The sequence below is a fragment of the Chiroxiphia lanceolata genome, chromosome 7 (assembly GCF_009829145.1).
Source record: "Chiroxiphia lanceolata isolate bChiLan1 chromosome 7, bChiLan1.pri, whole genome shotgun sequence".
Taxonomy (NCBI): domain Eukaryota; kingdom Metazoa; phylum Chordata; class Aves; order Passeriformes; family Pipridae; genus Chiroxiphia; species Chiroxiphia lanceolata.
The window spans coordinates 11,938,084-11,958,990 of NC_045643.1; the positions used below are offsets into that span (position 1 = coordinate 11,938,084).

The 20,907-nt window shown below is 42.5% G+C and overlaps 2 protein-coding genes across 4 annotated transcripts; both read left to right on the plus strand.

The window, feature by feature from the left end:
* Positions 1-581: 581 nt before the first annotated feature.
* LOC116789427 (caspase-8-like) lies at positions 582-11,421 on the plus strand. 3 transcript variants are annotated; one of them, XM_032693247.1, is made up of 8 exons: positions 582-1,353; positions 4,728-5,057; positions 5,291-5,396; positions 6,383-6,521; positions 7,615-7,703; positions 8,346-8,457; positions 9,492-9,981; positions 10,738-11,421. In XM_032693247.1, exons 2-8 carry the CDS (start codon positions 4,747-4,749, stop codon positions 10,913-10,915), a joined length of 1,425 nt encoding a protein of 474 aa, XP_032549138.1. In that variant the 5' UTR covers positions 582-1,353; positions 4,728-4,746; the 3' UTR covers positions 10,916-11,421. The 3 variants fall into 3 exon arrangements, with proteins under 3 accessions (XP_032549138.1, XP_032549139.1, XP_032549140.1); XM_032693248.1 differs by having other exon boundaries at positions 582-1,138; XM_032693249.1 differs by lacking the exon at positions 582-1,353 and adding an exon at positions 2,264-4,053.
* Positions 11,422-15,456: 4,035 nt separating this feature from the next.
* On the plus strand, positions 15,457-20,414 carry LOC116789779 (caspase-8-like). Its single transcript, XM_032693968.1, has 7 exons — positions 15,457-15,826; positions 16,111-16,216; positions 17,233-17,368; positions 17,453-17,568; positions 18,050-18,185; positions 19,165-19,666; positions 19,963-20,414. Exons 1-7 carry the CDS (start codon positions 15,513-15,515, stop codon positions 20,096-20,098), a joined length of 1,446 nt encoding a protein of 481 aa, XP_032549859.1. The 5' UTR covers positions 15,457-15,512; the 3' UTR covers positions 20,099-20,414.
* Positions 20,415-20,907: the final 493 nt, after the last annotated feature.

Here is a 20,907-nt window from a genome sequence, read left to right on the forward strand (position 1 = left end):
CTTTGTTAAGCATTACATTTTTCATTATTGTTTCTTGGTTTAAGATCTAAAGTGATCTAATATGAGAAACAAGGCTCTTTGTTGATTAAGCTTCTAACAGAGAATTTTGTGAGTTAACTGAAATAATGCCATGTTGTTTTGTTATGAGCATTTACTATGTATGCCTGTGTCCTTCCTGTTTATTACTGCATTAAATTCTTAGTTCTAAGAGCTTGGTGAGATAAAAATTATATATTGGAGTAAGGTTTTAGCTCCTTGTTTCTGACTGGCCCTGCACTTTGTTAGGCTGCATGAATCAGGGGGGTTTTAACTGCTTCAGGGTTTAAGCTGAAGTGAAGCTTAGTTAATTTCAGCAAAGCACTCGTATATGGTTACTAGCCATACATTGGGGTGAAGATTGGAAAGAGTACTGCTTAGTGCTGTTGGATGCAATTTCTAGATTGCACTATTTTTAGGTGGGAAGTTTTGCAACCCCTCACAAGCAAACAAATGTGGTTGGTTGCTGTTGAGGCTCACTGATGGTACACAGAAACATATGCACATACTCTCCACCTACAGAATTAAGGAAGGGTTGTGTCTTGTGCAGCCCTTGTTTAGACAGATATAAGTGAAACTAGTGTAAAAAGAGTCTGCTGGGGAAGTTGGGAAGTCTTGGGAAGACCAGAATCTTAAAGTGGGATTTGTAACATCTGCAAGTTTCTGGTACCCCGTCCTTCCTGTCGGTTTTTGTGCAGAAACTGTGTATCCTGCCGTGTGCCAGTGGAGGCCACAGTCACTACAGTTGCTGAGCAATCAGTAGCCTCAGCAGTTTCACTTCCTCAAGACCACCCTTTCTAAGTGAGGTGATTTTTCGGCAGGCCGTACAAGGAAAAGATTGGGTCACTGAGACAGTTCTAGAGAAAGCCAGTGGGACAAAACCAGAGTGCAAGGGAGCTGAGGGAAATTAGAGAGACTGTAATTTAACAAAAGGACAGGAATATTTCCAGGAAGGGTAAGAAAGGAAGAAATCAAAAGTAAAACTTACAGAGACAGAATGGTACCGGAAGGGGTGGTCCTTTAAACTGCTGTATGAAGGGCGAGGCCACAGTCAAGTATTTATCGCACAGTGCAGATCACGGCAACTGAACTCTTGATTCAGGTAAGACACAGAAGAACTAATCCAGGGAAAGAGTTGCTGAGACTTGAGACGACATGGAGATAGACATATTTTGGACCTGAAGATGAAATCATACTTGTGGTGGCCCTTTGGGTAAAGGCACAACTCGTGCCAGTGAAACAAGTTGGACGAGTTTTCTGATCTGTTACTACCCTAAGCCTTTTGGAAGGAATTTGTATGCCTCATTCTATCAAAAGGTATGTTACCATTTTCAGTTTGTAAAGGTAGATAGGTTGAAATCAATGAATGACTGTCTTCATTGCAAAATTTTAACAAATTCTGGCTCTCCTAACTGTCCATCTTCATAATGCTGACTTCACAATTTTTTGGGAACCTGGTAGCCCTACTTACCACTGTTCACCTATTTCCTGCTGCATGGAAGAGACTGGTGCATGCTGGGAACCTTTCCACTTCAGAGGGTGAAAATGTCAGAAGTTAATTCTTGCTTAAATTCTCCTGTAAATGGGGAAGTATATTACATAAATAATTTCATAAATAATTTCAAAAGAATGTTTAGTTGTTGAGTCCCATGTATTTACTGAGTACTGCTACTGAATTTGGTGCTAAAAGTTGACTCTTTTTTATTTGGGAAATAATTTTCCTGTTGAAAATAGGCTAGGGTGAACTGGAGAGGGATTTCAGAGAAAGGAGGTAACTCACAGCAGATCTGGTGACACAGCAGGACAGTGGGTCTGAGACTTGTAAAATTAAAAGATATAACTGAATCAGCTGTCCCTCACTGTCTCTTAATCAGGGTTTTTATAAGAGAGCGAAAGTACTGAGCTGTGCTGTATGCTAGAAAGCACTAGGTATGCTGCTTAGTGTGTCCCCCTTAAACCAAAAGCAAAACCTGATTACTGTTGTGGCTTACTTACAATTTTTTTCTCACAAGTTCTGCAATAATCAATTTCCTGAAACTGGAATTGTGATAGGTGGAGTAGGGATCTGCTGTTTTATTACCAGTTTATTTGACATACTTATTGTAAGTCATGTGACAATATAGATATCGTACAACAGTACTTTTCCTGGAACTTCAGAGACTATGCCTGTCTCACTTTTTTCAGAGTTGTTCCAGCACTCCTCCAGCCTGTCCTCCCATGTAAGTGATGTAAAATTACTATTATTATTCAGTTTGCATGTTGTATCAGTTGTGTCTTCAATTTACTAAAGTGGGAGAAAAAGAAAGTGGCAGTTAAACATTGTTTTAGTTGTCCTCCCTGTAATTACAGACAAGCTTAAATATAGTATATAGGTGGCACATGTGTTCTAACTGCAATAATTGGAGATGGGTTTGAAACTTACAGCCCTTGAGAAATAAAAATGGAAATTCCCTTTACAAGAAAGATTTTCTTTTGTAAGCATATACCTTGTATCTTAAACAAAAAGCATGATTTATGTGAGAAAGAAGATAACTGCCTAACTAACTACCAAGAAAGTACACTTCTCTTTCCTGTGTGAATACAGAAATATGAAGTCAGATCTGCAATCATCAAATCGTGAGTAGCACGATTCAGATACCAGCGGTTTTGTGGTGATATGGGCTGAATGGTGTGGATTCTAGTCTAAGAGTTCAGTTTGACTGGATTTAAAGAAAATAGTATTTGGGGGCAGAGAGTGAATCGTATGTGTTGTTACAACACGTTCTGCTGTTTTATCATTTTTTTGGAAGACAAAGGTTTAAGATTCAGTTGTACATTCATTCTTGCTAACCAACAGAATGCTGCCCAAGAGCATGCCACAAAAGGCTGTTTTGCTGTAGAGTGGTCCTTGGAGGAGAGTGGAATACAATTGTCTTCTAATTATTATTGCCCGTTAGTTGGCTGGGCTACCTTGGAGTTACCAGCCCTGCTATGGAAACATTTGCAGTAGCAATAGGATTAAATGGATTGCATAGTATTCCAGTAGTGTAGGAGTGGAAAGTTTTCATTTACCCTTGTCAACTTTTCTGTCTCCCAGTGACAGTGTCTCTCAATGGGACAAGAGACCTCTTTTGAAGGCATTTCTATTGAGATTCTCTTCAGAGATTCCCAGGTGTCTTATATCTAAGGCAGAGAGAATAAAATGGTACACAGTTCTCTTACTAGAGGGAAGTGGAGGCAGGTCTTTTAAGTATCAACTGTAGAGAACCAGGTTTCTCTCAACCTTTCCGAGTATTGCTGCAGGAAAGGTGTGGTTGGAGGAGAGGGTCTGTGGAGGTGGCACAGTGCTGTTCTGGGCCAACTCCCCGCTCTACCCTGAGACTCGTGCCCAGTCACCCACCCCAGCTCACTTCCTGGGGAAGGGCTGGCTGCGCACACAGGCACAAAATGCTCAAAAAGTCCAATTTAGACAAGAGGCATGCACCAGGTTAACTATAACAGGGTGTGGATTGAGCCTCCTCCCCCCCTTTTTTCCTCTCTTTTCTCTGTCTCTCCCCAGCTCCACACCATCCACGTGGCAGCACCAATGCAGGATCTAAGGACTGGTGATATTCTTTGTTTTCTATTCTATCACATTCTACCCCATACTCAATTTTGAAGTTTGTTGTGGGAAGGGGGAGGTGTTTGTTCCTTGTGAGCCAGTACCTTTGTGGTTTGTGAGCCAGCACCTTTCAGTGGTGGTTGCCGCAGCTGAGACGATGGTACAATAAAACAGTGAGTTCCTGGCACGTCTCTGGTATCTTTTTTCAGCCTGACAAGAATTTATAACAAACATCACGCCCCTACCGCTGGGTTGTGACATCAGCAGAGGCAGGTCCTTTAAGTATCAGGGTGAGATAGTTGCAAGGCTTGCAGTTGGTATTTTCTAACTTTCTCTTGTGCTAAAAGTTGAATCCATAAGCCAAGTTTAATATTTCTAAAGCTGATGGAGGAAGTGGAGGGGAAGGGAGGTGGTATTTCATGCTCAGTGAAACAGAGGTAATTTTATAAGAATTCTTCTGGCCTTTTTAAAAGGGTTGACATGATCTGTATTTAATACTACAAATTGATTGAGAGCTGGGAACTGAGTTTTATTTGATGTAGGTAAACCAAAACAGGAAGAGATGTTTTGGGTATGCTGACCATCATCAGAAGAGGTAAAAAGAAAGGAGAAGCCAGATAGCTTAGAGCAGTTATACTCCTGTGGACTCTTTAGCTTTGTTACCATGTAAAACCTTTGTTATGGTGTAAAACTTGGCAGTCTCATTTATTACATAGTCTATATTTCAGATTGGCAAGTGGCTGTTGCTCCCAAATGTGATTAAATATCAAAAAACCCCAAACCCCAAACAAAACCAGTAGCAGCCTGCCAGGATTGTACATCCTGTACATTGGTACTTCCTACTGCCTAGACACACCAGAGGAAGCAAGAACAATCCATGACTTTCTCTGTTACTGTCACTTAGCACAGAGGTTTTAATACTCCTTGTTAAGTCCAGAGAACCAAAAGAGCAAAGCATCAGAGCTATAATAGCAAAGGCAGCCTCTCTCTACTGAAGTACTTCTGACTGCATTATTTTGGGCTATTCTACATGGTGTGATACCTTTTATATAAATCAATGTTATTGCACTACTGTCACTGACAAATGAAATCAACTGCTGTTTGTATTTAGATCCAAATCCTGATGTGAAATGAGTACAGACTTCCACAAACTCCTTTTTGAGGTTTCCGAGGCTTTGGTCACAGATGAACTGGTGGCACTGAAGTTCCTCAGCCTGGATCACATTCCCATGAGGAAGCTGGAAGCCATCCAGGAGCCCAAGGCCTTCTTCGAAGTGCTGCAGGAGAAAGACATGATTGAGTCAGGGAACCTGGCCTTTCTCAGGGAGCTGCTCTTCTGGATCGGTCGGATGGACCTCCTGTCTACCCACCTGGATTCCAGCCGGGAGCAGATGGAGAGAGAGCTGCAGGTCCAAGGCAGGGCAAAGGTGTCAGCTTACAGGTAAGCAGAGAAACAGTAACACAAAATGTTGCACACAAAATGTACAACAGTTCAGTTGTGTAGTGTCTTGTTTTCTGTCTGCACTGTTGTCTTATGAATATCCCAGCATAATTGTATTTATTACAGCATGAATTCCTGCCATAGTGAGTTTTACATTTTGCAATTCAAATGTGTAATTGTGGTGTTTACTTCTTATAACTTTCTTGAACAGTCTCTCTATTCTTTATTGTCAGGCAACTGCTATATGGAATTGCAGAGGACTTGACTCCAGAAGATGTCAAAAATGTGAAGTTCCTTCTCCAAAAAAAATTACCTAAGAACAAGCTCCAGGATAATGCTGTACGAAAAGTGATCTTGAGAAGTTTTGCAAGGCTAGTTCAGAGTGTGCTAGTTCTTGTAGGAAGGGAGGAAAGAGCAAGCAGTCTGCCCTCATGAAAATCTGTTGTTGAAAGAATTGTGATGTGCTGTGCGAAAGAATGGACCCTTATTTTCTTCATGGTATCTTTTCTCTGCCCTTTTTTGCTCTCCTGATCTTATTTTCTCTCTACCACCTGTCTCCCTAATCTTTTCTTCTTGCAAAATCCATCAAGCTCTTCCTTTAATCTTTGCTTGATATTTATAAGACATTTATAAGGCATTTACTGTATCTAAGAAGAGTGATGTTTGCTAAAGGAAAAACAATGTTTTGGAGACAGAAAATCGAGCTCTAATGTGAGTTCGACCACAAATTTTTGTATGTCATTGAGTAAATTTTCTTCTTTATTGTAATTTGGAGTAATGGCATTTTGTTAACTTCTCCCCAAAGGTATTAAGAGTTTTAATGAGCTAGTTTAACACTTGTAAATAATGAACAGTGTTATAAAAATGCTTGGTATTATTAAGAAGCTTTCTTAAAAAACCTATTTGTGTATTGTGGCACCTAGAAGAATATTAGCAGCTTTGTGGACTGTTGAGCTTTAACAAACAAAATTAGCCCTGAACACCTTTTCTGTAACAGAAAATGTAAAATGGCATAGCTCAAGGACTTAACAGTCCTTCATCAGAACACAAAGGAACAACAGGATGCCATGTTTTTACCCACATGGGTGCTTTGTGCTGCTGAAACAAAGCAGGATAACCCAGCCATAGGCAATTTCTATTCACCCTGTCCTAACCTTAGTGATGAGTTTATTCAGTTGCATCATGATCCTTCTTTTAATGAGGTTTGGAGGAAAAAGTGGTTGTTCTTTAGCTGGTCAGTCTCTGTGAGTGAGGATGTTGTCTTGTGCTCTGTCCAGAGGTGCCTGCAGTTACTGAGTTTGGGTTATGTGTTCTTGTTCTACCAGTCAATGTTGCAGGTTTTTCTGGAAATGGAAAGAAATAGGATAATTAAAGAAGATGACCTGACAACGCTGAAAGATATATTAAAGCCATTTAGAGCTGACATAAAGAAAAAAATTGATATCTATGAAGAAAAAAAGAAAGGTAAATTTATTTAATCTGCTGTTTAATAATAGAGCTGGGGTCTTTTGTGGGTTTTTTGGCTCCATCGTTGGCAGCTTAGAAGTCTAAAGATGAGAGGGAGACCTTACAGTATCCTGGGACAGGCAGAGCGCCTCTAGAAACCTCTGGTTTCTGAAGTTTTCTGCTACTTCATTATCCCATCATACCTTCTTGTATTTGTCCTTGAAACATGTCCTGTGCCTTGTAAATGGTCTTCTTCTCCCTCCTCTTTGCCTTAAATGCAATTTATCTGTTCAGGAAAAAGTGCAGTGCTGGTTTTGGACCAGCATAACTTTTCAGTCACTGAAAGAGACTGGCAGTGAGAACTGACTTAGGAAAACTTATACTGGGAGATTGTCAGCATTACCTTCTGTTAGCCAGGCTGTTTGTTCTTAGACAAAGTCCCTGGAGCCCCGGTACTTGGCTAAAGTGTAGCTTTCTGTAACCAGATGGGAAATTTCAAGGACTTCAGTATATCTGGACTGTTGCAGCTGAGGTGGTGCCTTCTGGCACCGCAGCGGGGCCTTACTCTTTGGAAAACAGGAAGTCTCACTCAGTAGCAACTGAGACCTATTTTCCTCATAACTTCCTTTCGAATGATTCAGGACATGAGTCTTCTTAGACACATTTATACAGCCCGTACAGCTCCCTGCAGAGCTGCAGAGTAGTTTCCCCTGCATGTCTTTGTGCTGCTGACCTCTACTGTTGTCTCTAAAAGAGCAGAAGAAAATTGCCAAGGGCGGTTAGAGTAATCAAGTCCTGTGTCAGGGAATGGCTTTTTAGTAGTGTTGTCACTATTTTGTCCCCCTTGATAAGTAGAAAAAGAGCATGTTGTGTGGATCTTGTTGCCTTGACAATTAAATTTCATTTAAACATATCTGTGTAACTTGTTAAAGGGGCACTGTGATTTAGCTTCTTGGGTAGAGTCATGGATTTGATGATTTCTTAAAATTTTTTCAGAAAGTTGTATTCAAATAAGTGTTTTGTTGCTTTGAGGAGATCTTCCATTATGCTGGCATTTTGCATCACCCAGACAGTAAATCCTAAAACATTCTGTTTATCTTTTCCTTCTAAGAAAATTATTCTAAAGAAGAACTCCACTATCCTGTGTCTGTTTCTCTGCATCCAGGGGAACAAGGAGCAGAGGGGAAGACAACACACCTGGTGAGAAATACTTGAAGATTACCTTTAAAGTATTTATCCAAACTTCCGGGAGAGGGAGCATAAATTCTTAAGACTAAGCAGGTAGAACAGCTGAGAGAGAGGGGTTCTGGCTTTATATGTAGGCCTTGGAACAATTCCTATTTTCCAAACAAGACCAAGACCTTTTCCTTTCTGGGGACAGGACTGTCAGCAACATTTTAAGTAATAAATGAAGCTGTTGTGTGAAGAAAACCAGTCTTAACGATAATGGAGACAGTGACATTAAAGTCCTGGATGGGACATTCCTGGACAGATGGGAAGAGAACAGCAGAACTTGCTACCTCACTAGAATCCCACAAGGACCACTAGAGGGTAGGGTGCAGGAATTTTTCCTCTGCACATGCAAACTTGTATTTCTGAATACTCACTTGCTCCCATATCAAAATCGTATGCTCACCACAGAGAGAGTGGAGGAGGGATTCAGGGAGACAGTGCAAATTCCTCTCCTCTGTAGCTAGATTGTATTCTTAGGCTTTTCCTTTCTTGTTTCTCAGCCCTTGCAATTTTTGTCCTTGGGTAATGAAGGACCAATAATCTGTGTGTAGTGTATTTCTCTTTCGAATGCTTGGCATTGCTTTCTTACCTGATTTTTTGTTTCCACAGCCTGTGGAAACATATAAGATGAAAAATAACCCCCATGGTTACTGTGTGATTCTTAACAACCACATTTTTAACAATCCGCGTTGCAACAGAAGAGGCACAGTGAAAGATGGAGGTAAGTACTTTTTTAATCCAATTACTGATTTGCTTTTTTCTCTCATAATTCTCCAAGACAATTATCTAATCTTTCCTGTGAGGAAGAATCATGTCCACTGGACTCCTTGGCCTTCAGAGTAACTGCAGGGGCAGTCATTGTAGAAATTGGAAATATGCCACTTCCAACAGTTTAGCCGATGGCTTAAAGAAGGATCTGCTTTTTGTTGTAGGTAAAAAGCATTTGGTTATATCTACCAAGTAGAGAAGGAGGGATTACTGTTCCACCTTTTCACTTTTTGATTGTTCTTAATTCTTAGCTATCACAGAAAAATATTTTTAAGTCCTTAAATTATTTTCAAAGCTCAAATAAATGCTCTGTAATTTTCCTAAAAGCCTATCATCCTGCAAGTCACTTTTAAGATAAGAGTTTATCTTAAAAAAGTAAAATCTGTTTCATGAAAGGACACATCAAGGATATTTTAACTCCATCCAGCCCGTGTACAGGCTTCTTCCTTCCCAGCTAGTTTCTCACAGCTCACACAACAATTAAGTCACCATTTGCTGAGAAGTCTTCAGAGCATTTGTGAGCAGGTTACTCTGCCTTCCTTCTTGCTGCGTTGATAATTTTCAGAGAATGAGAGACCTATTTAGTTTGAGGGTGGCAGATTCTGTCATTCTAAAGAGGTGGTACTTCTTTAACTTGCCAAGTGTTGTTCTTAGGCATCTGAGGTTGTTATGCAACACACAGTTAAAGCTTGCTTTAACAGGGTGAACTTCACTAACTCGTACCTATACATCATTATAATCTGAAACCTGTTTTTATTTTAGATAGCATGGTACTTAACCCAGCTGTGTTTAAAAAGATAAAATGAGGCAAATTATGCATGGGTTTTTCTAATAGAATTTGGCAGGCTAAGAGTCAGTCCAGGTGAGTTTATGGGTGGTATCTGAACACTTCTGCTAATATCTGATCTGCCACACAGATACTGATGTTTCTGCATCTTTCTTGTCAGTGTTTATGTTTAACAAGTTCCTTCTGACTTTTTTTCCCAGAGGCTGTGAAGAGAGTCTTTAAGTGGCTTCAGTTTGAGACAGTTGAGCACATGGATCTGGAAGCAAAAGAAATATACGAGAAAGTTAAAGAATACAGCAAAAGAGATCATAGAAACATGGACTGTTTTGTTTGCTTCATTTTTTCCCATGGTGAAAAACAGAAAATAAAAGGCATTGATGATGAGTTAGTAAATATTAGAGATTTAGTCTCCTGCTTCAGTGGATCTAATTGTCCCTCTCTTGCTGGCAAACCCAAGGTGTTTTTCATCCAGGCTTGCCAAGGCTCTGTTGGTCATCCAGCTGTTCCAGTAGAATCAGACTTTTCTGGACATCTTGGGACGGATGCTACCCCTCCAGCTTCCATTCCTGATCTGGCTGATATTCTGGTTGGCATGTCTACAGTGGAAGACTATTTGTCCTTCCGGAATAGTGAGACTGGCAGTGTTTACATTCAATGCCTCTGTGACAAGATAGAGTTGCTTTGCCCACAGTAAGTACTGTTTTTAATTCTTGTACATTTGGGGTATTGCAGACATACATACTGAAGCATGCTGTGCTGAAACATCAGTGTTTTGCATTTTTGCTATATAACGTTTTTCACCTGCAGGGAAGTGGAGAATAGTAATTATTTTGGAATTGGGCATTTTTATTCTTCTATGGATGAGCCAAAGTATAAATGACTTCCCTGTGACAAAACCAGGGTTGTAATGCTGAAGCATTACAAAAAACAAGTATGTGTATGTGTGTTTTTTAACATTTTTTGACTGATGATTTTTCTTCCAGTGACACTTGATAAAAGTGACTTTGTTGAGTGATTGCACAGACAAAATAATCAGTGTTCTTTAGTCATAATTTTCATTGTTGCCTTCCTCCCATCCTCTCATAAATTTGATTTAGAACATAGAATTTCCCTTCAGACATCACTCTCTCATGATGTCCAGAAGACGACATGCAGAATGTATAGGTTTGGCCCTGTTTCATCTTGGTGTTCTCTTCTGACTCTAACTAAAGCAGGAGACTGTGTTTGCTGGTAAAGCAATGCTACATGGAGATTGCTTTTATTCCCCCAAACATACTGAATTGTGCTGTTATACAATGGAGTGTGCAATTTCAGTGACAGGTAGGGTGGGGCAGGATTCCAGTCATCCCAGAGATACCACTTTATTGGAGCAAACATAGATCACCTTATTGGCTGAACTGCAAGTACCATGTATTTCAATGTGACTTTTCTTCCTTTTTGTTCAAGCCGCATCGATCTCCTAACCATCCTGACAACAGTGAACAAGGAAGTGGGAGGAAAAGAATTTAAAGTATGGAATCAGATGCCAGGAGGAAAATTAGAGAAGCAGATGCCACAGGTAATAACAACACTACGGAAGCAACTGATCTTCGAAATTCCACAAGGACAGTCAAGTAAAAAGTAGAAAAATAAGAATGCAATCAGTTTAGGCTTCCACAGGGAAGAGACTTTACATGAGAAATTATCTAGATCTGTGCAATTAGCCCCAGTCCTTGAAGGACCCATAGGACCTAAATTTTAAAATTTCCATATTTAATCAGTCTTCTGACACCTGGATCTGTGGCAGTTGGGTAAGGCTGTGGAAGAGCACAGATCTGGCTTTTTGTCCTGCAGAGGCAGTGGAGTATATTCAGTCTGGGTTTCAGGTGAGGAAGCATGTATAGGGTTGTAACTGCCTTACCCAGAGGTCTATCTTTGGAAGTTATAAGTTTTCATGGAAAATAACATCCTGATCGAGAAGGACCAAAAAATCCATGATTATGATAATACAATGGTTCTTTTCCTCCAGATATTTAGTTTGTTTTATGTTATTAGTTTACTTGGCTAAGCAGCATTAAAAAGTGTAAGCTTTTTAACAGTAAGGGTTCTAATTGGGTTTTTTCTCAGTGCCCCCAGGGGCCAGTGCATCATGAATGGTTGTACTCTTGCTTCTGTTGTAATAAATTGTCTTGTTTTTTACATCACCTTGGTCTGTGGTGTGTTCCTTTGTTGGACAGACTGTCTAAGGGACAGTCAACATGACAAACACTTTTACCGCAGCAGAAATTTTGCTCTTGTTGGAGTGTTTCATGGGAGCCACCCCAAGGGGTAGCAGATTGATATCTCTTCAACAGCAGCTGGAGAGATGGTATGAAAGAATAAGTTCAGGACTGTCATGATAATGGCAGATAATGCCAGTGAGGCCATTCTTATTCTGCATCTTCAGCAATGTGCAGGTATTATGGGGGAGCTGTATGGGATTCTAACAGCTAAATCCCTTTTGAGTTTATAAAAAGATAAAGGATGAATTTGAGACACGTGGTAACTTCTGCTTTTTTCAGTTTGGGTTTTTTGGAAATCCACATCTAGCCATAAAGGAGGGCTCTTTATTCAATCGTTCTGGAAGCGAATATTTTTTTCGGATTCCACGCAATGTGTTGGTAGTTGCTTTCTGCTCCCCTTATGCTTTTTCACCTTCCAAGTAAAAGAGAGACTGCCTGTTCTTAGAATTACAGCTCTGTTCACATTGGTTTCATAAATAATAAATAGACATTACAAACACTATGTAAATGATACTGCAGCAAAAGTTACAAGAAGCTGTTACCAGTTATGGTGTGGTTCTGTGGCTGATACTTGGTTAACCATTTAGGAAATGTGGCAACAATTTATTTACATTTTTTATAATGTTTTCATTGGTGCGACCCTGATATGAAGTTAGATTAGATTAGTGGATGTTGCTTTATGAAAAGGAAATAGCTTAAATTAAATAACTATTCCCTCTGGGAGAAGCTTGCTGAACGGCGGTAGCTGTTCCAGAAGTGAAGCTGTGAATCAATAGCATTTTTATTTCTCATATTTCTCTCTATCAGAGTTCAATACACTCAGACTAAGTTCTTTCAGCTCTTTTATATGAGGAGGAGTTGGATATTAAATTTACTTTTTTAGTATATTTGGTGCTACACAGGATTTTCATTTAGTAGGGTGAGAGAGATACATAGGTATTCTCACCATCATGACATTCGACATCCCCAGTCATGATGGAACCCGTGGGTTGAAGCCAGCTCAAGGCCATTGCTCTTTTCAAAGTTTAAGTATTTTTATCAGTTTTCCAGGTCTTATACTTTTATGTTGGGTTGAGTAGAGCCATATATTCACACCCTCTGTGCTCGTTTTGCTAGCTCAGGAAGGCATTATTCCTCGTTAATTGTCTCAGGGTACCTGGTGATTCCCAGGTGTAGATGTCTTCTCTAAAAGTAAGGTTACCCTCCCATCTCCCTGATGCTGAGGTAAATGGAACTTTCTTTATGATCTGTCTTCCCTGAGATCATATGTTTTTTGCCCTTTGCCTTTTTGCCCTCTGAGCTGTCTCCACTGTGTGTGTCTGTGGGGGGGTGCTGGTCAGTCACACCCTGTCATTAAATTGGCTTGGTGTTTTGTTATACCTGTTAAAATCAGGCCACTTTTATAGTTACCATTATCTCTTGCCGATGAAAAAGAAAGAGAAAACCTGTCAAAGTGCCCTAAAGGACTGCAGAAAACAGCCATACTGTGAATTTATATGTGGCTCATGCCAGCTACTGGGGAAAGAGAAAACATATTTTGAGTTTTATGGTTCTGAGCAAAGTATGCTCACACACACCTGCAGCAGGATGGCTCTTGCACTGAGTGGTAAGAAGAAAGTTGGTTCTGCAATTTCCTAACTCTGTTTTTCTTCTGTATCACAACTTACAGAATGGTGAGAGACAATTTCCTTTCCCCTCTAAAGGCCCTCAGCTTTGTTTTTCACTTTGCCTGTCCTTCCTTTTCTTTCCTCCCAGCTCATGTCTGGGAGGCCAAATGTTGTCACCAAATAATCCTGGCACCTAATTTTGTGTTTTGTTTTTAGGCAGCAGAAGCACTACCACAGAAAGTGGAGCCAGAAGGCTGGTAGGAAAGAGAAGCTGGTGATTCGAAATCCTGCAGGCTTAAGCTGAAAGCAGGCAAGATCAGAGGGATCCTATTGGAAAAGGAAAACAGTTAGAAGAGTTGGGGAGGACTGTTAGCTTCCGAGGTGGAAATAATGTTATCCAATGGCATGAATCCTTACCCTGTCATTTGCCTTTTGCTACCTATTCCTTCAGTTTAACAGCAGTTTCCCAGAGAGCTGTTTATGCCCACCTTCTGTGGGAAGTTTGTCATTCTTTCCACCTGAATGGTTTTAGAGTGACTTGTTAATGTGCTGCTCTTGGGATGGGCTGGTGGGACGTGTGAGGAGCCTGCCTGTGTTCAGCTGGCTGCCAGCTTCTCCCACTGCACGGGCTGCTGAGAGCATCCCCACCACGTATAGAAGGGTTCACTCTTAGTCCTCCAAGTGGTGCGAGTTCAGGTACTGATGAGTTCTGATTTGTTGAACTGCTGGCTGTGTCTGTGATAAGATCTCCTGCAGGAAATTCTGAAGACCAGGGAGAAGTGAAAACAAAATACATGCCGTTAAGGAGATTATGCTAGGCAGCAGGGAATCCAGAGCGATGTTTTTCTCTGGAGGTGTTGGGTGTTCAGCCCTTGCTCATGAGCCTTTTTTTTCTGACTCCTAACTAACATGGGCACATTCTCTCAGAAATTGTTCAAATCTGCCTCTTTTCAACTAGAGATATGTCAAATTATGAACAGAGACTGGCATGTTTAATTTGAAATGACTTCTGTGCAATGTGCTAAAAAAAATATAGATGAGATCTTTGGGAATTCCTGGATACTAGTGTGTCCTTTCTGTAAGTGTGTCTTTGCTTGTCACTCTGTCTGTTCTGTTGACAGGCACTAGAATTCCTCAGGCCCTAAACATGGCTGGCTCTTGTGGATGCCAACCATACATTCCCAGCTAGGTGGAATGTTATCCTGGATATGTCCTCTGAGCTTGGCCTAAGTCTTCGACATTAGTATTATATTTGTGTAGCCACTTTGTGTTTAGGCCTGCTTTGTCCAGGTATATCAGTGCAGAGAAGGATCCATACCTCCTTTGGTCTATTTGCTAGTAAGATCTTGTTCTTACATGACTTAAGGACACATTAGCTTGTTGAAAAGTGCCTTGTTTTTCAGATTCCTTCCATCTTTGACTAAGCTTGCCAGGGATGCAGTATTTAAATATCTTACATAAGGTTTTGAACATTGATATGCTGCTGCTGCTGTCATAACAATGAAAATATTTCTGCCTAATATATTGTCAAACTGTTTTTTACTGGTTTTTGGCAGGGAGGAAGGGATGCTGGTTTCAAATTGGTGCTTAGCGAGAACACTGTTTCTTCATTGGAGAGTATGGATGCTCTGAGGGTTGCTCTCCAGCTCAAGATGAGCATTAAAATGTTAAGGTTCATTTCCAGAAGGATGAAATGCCAACTGGTAAGGTCTCTTCCCTGCTGTTGTGAAATACCATCTATCCAGAGCGCTGCATCAGAAGGTATATCGGAGGTGGTGCAGCACCCCAGGGCCTTATACCATTGCACAGTGCTCCTGGAAGTCTGCTCCTGTGGCTGGAACGGTCTTCAGCAGATGTGGGAGGGGTGGGAAGGGAGCTGTTTTCCATGGCTGGTGGCTGTTAGGGTACGGGGCCGAACGCCTGCAGGGAATGTGCTGCCTTTCCTGCCAGGAGCCCCAGAAGGCTCGCAAGGAGGAAGGCGAGTCAGTAGCATTATAAAAGCTTCTTTCTGTTTGTATTTAAAGGGTTATGGTTTGTGAGTGCCTGGGAACCACAGAGACAACTGCAGGGAAAACCCGGGCAGAGGGAGATCTTTGGATTCGCACTAGCAGGTCCGGTTTGCTCAAGGATGGGCTCAAGAAGAGTCAGCGCTCGGAACTCTGAGCGAAGGAGCCCCCACTCGCACCGTTTCGCAGGGAATCCGTAGGGTGTCTCGCTCCGGATGTTCAAATCCAGAGGGAAGCACCCCCCCGGGGTTCGGCCCCGCCTCCGCCCCGCCCCGGGGCCCGTCCGGGCCCGTCCCGTCCCGTCGGAGGCAGGAAGCGCCCAGTCCGGCCGCGGCGGAGGGCGGGCCATGGAGCTGCCTCGGTGGGAGCTGCTGGCGGTCAGCGAGGAGCTGGACGAGGCCGAGCTGGCGGCGCTGAAGTTCCTGAGCCGGGAGCACGTCCCCAGGAGGAGGCTGGAAGCCGCCCGGAGCGCGCACGACCTGTTCGAGGCGCTGCAGGAGAGGGGCGCGCTGGAGGCGGGGAACTTGGCCTTCCTCCGGGAGCTGCTCTACCGCATTGGGAGGATCGACCTCCTGGCTGCCCACCTGGGCTCCAGCCGGGAGCAGGTGGAGCGGGAGCTGCAGGTTGCCCGGCCGGGCGGGGCGCGGGTGCCGCCCTACAGGTGAGTGCGGGGCCGGGCTCCGGGAGCGCCGCCCGCCCGTGCGGGCCGGGCAAAGGCTTCTCCTGCTCTGAACGCCGCGCTGAGCTCCGGCGGCGCCCGGGCGGCTTCCAGGAGAAGGCAGGAACAGGCTGTACGGGAAGGTGGCATTCCAGCCCAGCAGAAGGGAGGACACCGGGCTGTGCGGGGGGCGGACCGGGCGAGAGGGGCAGTGCAATAGTGTTAAACTGTGCTCAGGGACATGCTTGCGAACGCAATGAAACAGTTCCCTCCACTTCTCTTTCTAGATACTTGCTCTTTCAGCTCTCAGAAGACATCACCAAAGATGAGCTGATGTCCTTCAAGTTACTTTTGGATGGAGAATTACCTAAAAGCAAGCTAACCCCTGAGACTGTAAGAATTTCTTTAATACTTTTTAAAATGATTATTATAATCCAGAGAGGAAATAGGGTTGCCCGTGGGGGAATGGATCTCTTCTTTATGGCGTCACTCTTAAGGTGAAAACACCACTAGAAAAAGGGTGGCCCTGGGGCACATGGGACTTGTCTGTGCTGGTGTTGGGCACAGCCTTTGCAGCCATGTCACAGCCAGTGTGGCAGGCACTGAGGGTGTCACATCCAAGCACCACACGAGGCTCAGGGCACTCAGTGGCTTTAATCAATGAAAGACTGATGAGCACATTCACTCCTTTTGCTTAACTGTTTTGTTTTTTTTTTTGCTGCTTTCTAAGCCATTATCAAATACAGAAAACCACCTGCTGTGGATATTATGATTTTGTTTTTTGTTTGTTTTTTTTTTTTTATTTCCAAGTGCAGAAAATACAGATCTAAGTAGCAGATCCTTAAGAAGGCTAAGGCCAGTGAGCTTAGAGTTTACAAATAGCCTTGGAGGAGATCCAGTGCTCTTATGGTGTCCCAGCCTGCTGGGTACCTTGTTCTGTCTAATGAGCACTTTGAGGATAGATATGATCATGTAGTGATAGCTGTTCTAGTAAATCCTTGGGGTGACCACTGTGTTCTGCCACTCACTGTTTGACAAGAGCTTCTGTCCCTTCAGTCCCCTTTTGCTTCACAGCAATCTCTACACCATGCTTGTGTGGTTATACTCCTTTTGCCATTGCTTAAGATGGTCAGTACAGTGATTCTTGTGTTTCACTTAAGTGCAGAAGATAGCCACTGGAAGTCAAATGAATGAAAGCATTCAAAATGGTATTATATATTCCTGTATGACCACCATTAGATCTGGGTTAGATCGTGTCAGATCTTGGCAACTCTGAGCTGGAGAAGCGAAATGAGTATGTTTTGAGGTTATGTTTTTACTTAACAGTACTGGTAGGCACACGCTCTAACTTTACCCCCCGTGGCAGCATGGATGTGCCCTAAGAGCAAACTGCCTTTCTGATTACCCAGACAATGCTTGACATTTTCATTGAGATGGAGAAGAAGGGGCTTCTGGGAAAAGACAACCTAAGCGTGCTGAAGAGTCTCTGTGAAAAAATTAACATCAGCCTGTGGAACAGAATTGAAGATGGATTAAACCTATTTGGTAAAACAAAACAGCCTCTGCCCCTTAGTTATTCTTGAAGTAACCCATAGGTATCATACAGGACTAATAATAAATGCTTTTCAGGTCAAGAAGAGATGCTTATCACAGAGGAAGAGAGGGGAAGCACAGGAGGCCCTGAAGGATATCTGGCATTATCTGTGGCACCTCAATTTCCTGGCAGTTGTAATATCTCTTCCCAGGTATGTGAGTTTCTTAGAAACATCATCATTTTGTCTTTGAAGAGATCAACCCTCCATGAAGTGAACAGTTACTGTAAGACCAACTGTTAAAAGTATGGTCTAGAAAGAAGAATGCACCACTCTACATCCATTATTCTGCGGCTCTGTCACAGGCACAGCTGCTGCAGTGTTACAGCTTCACAATCATCTGCAAGGGGAGCCAGGCAGGCCGAGTTTATTACACCAGGGAATACGCAGTTGGCAGGTGGCTTGGCACGGAGCTGTGGGGGAAGGCAGCACCCCCTGTGAGCTGAGCATGACAATGGTGGTCGGGGGGGTGTCGTGCACAGACTCCCAAAGGCAGTGGGACACTGCACTGCCAGGTCCTGGGAGCAAAACTGTATAGAGAGAGCTGCCTGGAGAGGAAAGCATCTGGCTCTGTACCCTGCTGCGCCCTGGAGGAAAGCACAGTAGTTTCACCAGCAGTCTTTCTTTTCAACAGCTTGAGGCTTACAAAATGACTAGCCGACCCTGTGGAGTGTGCCTAATCCTGAATAATCACAATTTTGCAAAAGCTAGGGAAGCTGTGCTGGAACACAAATACCTGAGGGACCGGAATGGGACAGACGTGGATGCAGGTACAGTGAACGTTAAAGACGAGTTTGCGAACCTTCAAAAACAGATACCTTGTTTCTTTTTCTATACTAAAGGTCTGAAATCCAGTCTTCCCTTTCTGGGATACTTCTGTTGTAGTGGCTCAGTAGCTCTGTTTACGGTGCTTACAAGCCCTAATCAACTCAAGCTTTTACTGGTTGACACAGAACAATTTGCCAGTATTTTGTACTTTTCCTGAGTTTACTGCAACCTTAAACAGCAACCTGAGCCTGGACTTTACAAGCTAGGCTGTCTTTGCATCAGCTTTGTGCATACTACTATTACAATATGCAGAATTGGAAACAGATCTGCTGCTGAATGAGACTTGGGCATTAATTATTTAAGATCCAACTTTAAAAAAAAAAAAAAGGAGGGAGAATGTTGGTATTCAGAGGCCCTGATTTTAGCAGGCTGTCCTGCAGCCACAGAGCTCATGGCAGGTCCTAGGATCTGTCAGACCAGTGTATTTGCACTATCTCTGCCAAGAGATAAAATCCATCATGGGCCTTCCCCAATTGAACTGAATCCAACTTAATTCAAGAGTCAGAGCCAAGGTTTTTCTTCCTGTGACGGGGGTACCTCCCAGATGGGTAGTGCTGTCCTCTTGGGTAAAGCAGCTGAAGCAACTGCACTGTCCAACACGTTTTGAGAGCCAAAAGGACTAGCTGTAAAGTGGGTGGGGGAAAGAGATACAGCTTTCTTAATAGTTCTGTATGCTTTCCAGATGGAGGCAAGATTGCAAGGATGCCTTCTAGTGACAGTTAAGGGAACTTGGTAGAGAGATGATTAGTGATTAGACTACTCGATTATTTTCAGACCAGCAATGTAACTACCTGGATGTAGTCATGTAGCAGGATCTGAAAAAAAAAAAAAACAATTACCTCTAGAAATACAATTTGCTATTGCATAGTCCAACTTTCATATAATGAAATGTCTCCAACTTCCCTTCTGTTTACTTTCCAGCGGCTCTGAGAAATGTCTTTAGCAAGCTTCATTTTAGAATAGAAGAATACAGAGACCTCACTGCAGACGAAATCCGTAAGACTGTGAACATGTTCCGGTGTGAAGACCACGAGGACAAAGACTGTTTTGTTTGCTGTATCCTGTCTCATGGGAAAAAAGGCATTATATATGGTGTTGATGGGCAGGAAGTACCTATCCGGGAACTGACCACTTCTTTCACTGTACAGAATTGCCGCTCACTTGCTGGAAAACCAAAAGTCTTTTTTATTCAGGCCTGCCAAGGTAATGCTTTCCATAAAGGCGTGACCATTGAAGCAGATTCTGCAGAGCAAGATGCTTCTGTGGAAAGAGATGTGAGATTTCAGCTCGACTGCATCCCTTCAGAGGCAGACTTCCTCTTGGGCATGGCTACCCTGCAAGATTACGTTTCCTACAGAAGTCCAAGGGAGGGGACCTGGTACATACAGGCGTTGTGCCAGCACCTGGAGTCCCGCTGTCCTCGGTAGCTATGTTTCCATAAGCTTATTTTTGGCAACACCCATATTTTCCTTCTAAATGACAGGGATTTTTTTTGGATGCAGAGATAGATGATATGCAATGGGAGTGATCACTCAGAGTGAAAACAGTAATGTAGGACAGAGCAAAACCATGCAGGCTGTTCAAAGCAGCTTAGCTAACTGCAATGGAGCCTATTTGAAACAGGAGCCATTAGCACCGGTATAGACTGAGACCGATGAGAATGTGGTATTTTTCCTGTTAACTGCCTCCCTAATACAAAATGTACTTGTGTCTTTGCAGAGGAGAAAATGTTGTCAGCATCCTGACAGCAGTGAATCGAGAAGTGAGCAGAAAAACTGGTGAGCGGAATGCAGAGAAGCAGATGCCACAACCAATTTTCACATTAAAGAAAAAGCTCATCTTTCCTGTTAACTAAATGGGAGAGAACCACACGTCAGAGGGAGCTGCAGCATTCTGGAATCAGCTGTGTCAGCTAAGAATTTGGTAAAACAGACTTTCAGTGTGTCTGCTCTTACTACAAAGCAGATGCTATTACTGAAAATACAGCTGAGGAGAAAAAGCCTTAAGAAATTTCTATTAGTATATGTGACACTTTATACTGGAGAGCATCTCTGATCTGGTCTCCAATAGGCAGATTTTAAAAGACAACTGTTATGAAACCTTGTATATTTTATGCCTAACTAACTTTTGCAAAATAAAGGAGGGAGTGCTGCAAATTTTATAGGAAATAATCAGCTCACATGAATGTGTTTTGTTACTTCTCCCCATCACTTAAAATCATTCCTTCTGCAATTCCATATAGCAGTTGCCTGACAATAAAGACCAGAGAGAAAATTATTGTTCAAGAAAATTATAAGAAGTAAACACCACAATTACACATTTGAACCGCAGAATGTCCAGCCTCACGTTTGGAAATGTCCAGTTATCCTGTGTTCACTTACTGATCTTTGAGCCTTAGTTCTAAGCACAGAAAAAGTCACTTGGTAAGTACCTGGCTCCTTGTAACATTTTATATTGCCTCCTGTGGTAAGCATGCACAGAGAACAGTTTCAATCTCTACCCCCATTTTATCAAAAATATATAGGGCTTACATAACATCAGCTACTGAGATGTCCAGTGTTAGACAACACAACACTATAATGCTAGAGGAACACAGCTGCTGTAAAATAAGGGAGGGAAAAAAACCAAAGCACCACACCCCCACCCCCACAAAAAAAATGCCAA

Bases quoted from the DNA above. Each gene is read 5' to 3' on its own strand.
- LOC116789779 (XM_032693968.1), top strand. From the start codon at position 15,513: ATGGAGCTGCCTCGGTGGGAGCTGCTGGCGGTCAGCGAGGAGCTGGAC. The intron at 18,186-19,164 runs GTACAGTGAACG...TTTACTTTCCAG, and splicing joins TGGGACAGACGTGGATGCAG to CGGCTCTGAGAAATGTCTTT. The intron at 19,667-19,962 runs GTAGCTATGTTT...GTGTCTTTGCAG, and splicing joins CTGGAGTCCCGCTGTCCTCG to AGGAGAAAATGTTGTCAGCA.
- LOC116789427 (XM_032693247.1), top strand. From the start codon at position 4,747: ATGAGTACAGACTTCCACAAACTCCTTTTTGAGGTTTCCGAGGCTTTG. The intron at 5,397-6,382 runs GTACGAAAAGTG...TTGTTCTACCAG, and splicing joins ACAAGCTCCAGGATAATGCT to TCAATGTTGCAGGTTTTTCT. The intron at 9,982-10,737 runs GTAAGTACTGTT...TTTTTGTTCAAG, and splicing joins ATAGAGTTGCTTTGCCCACA to CCGCATCGATCTCCTAACCA.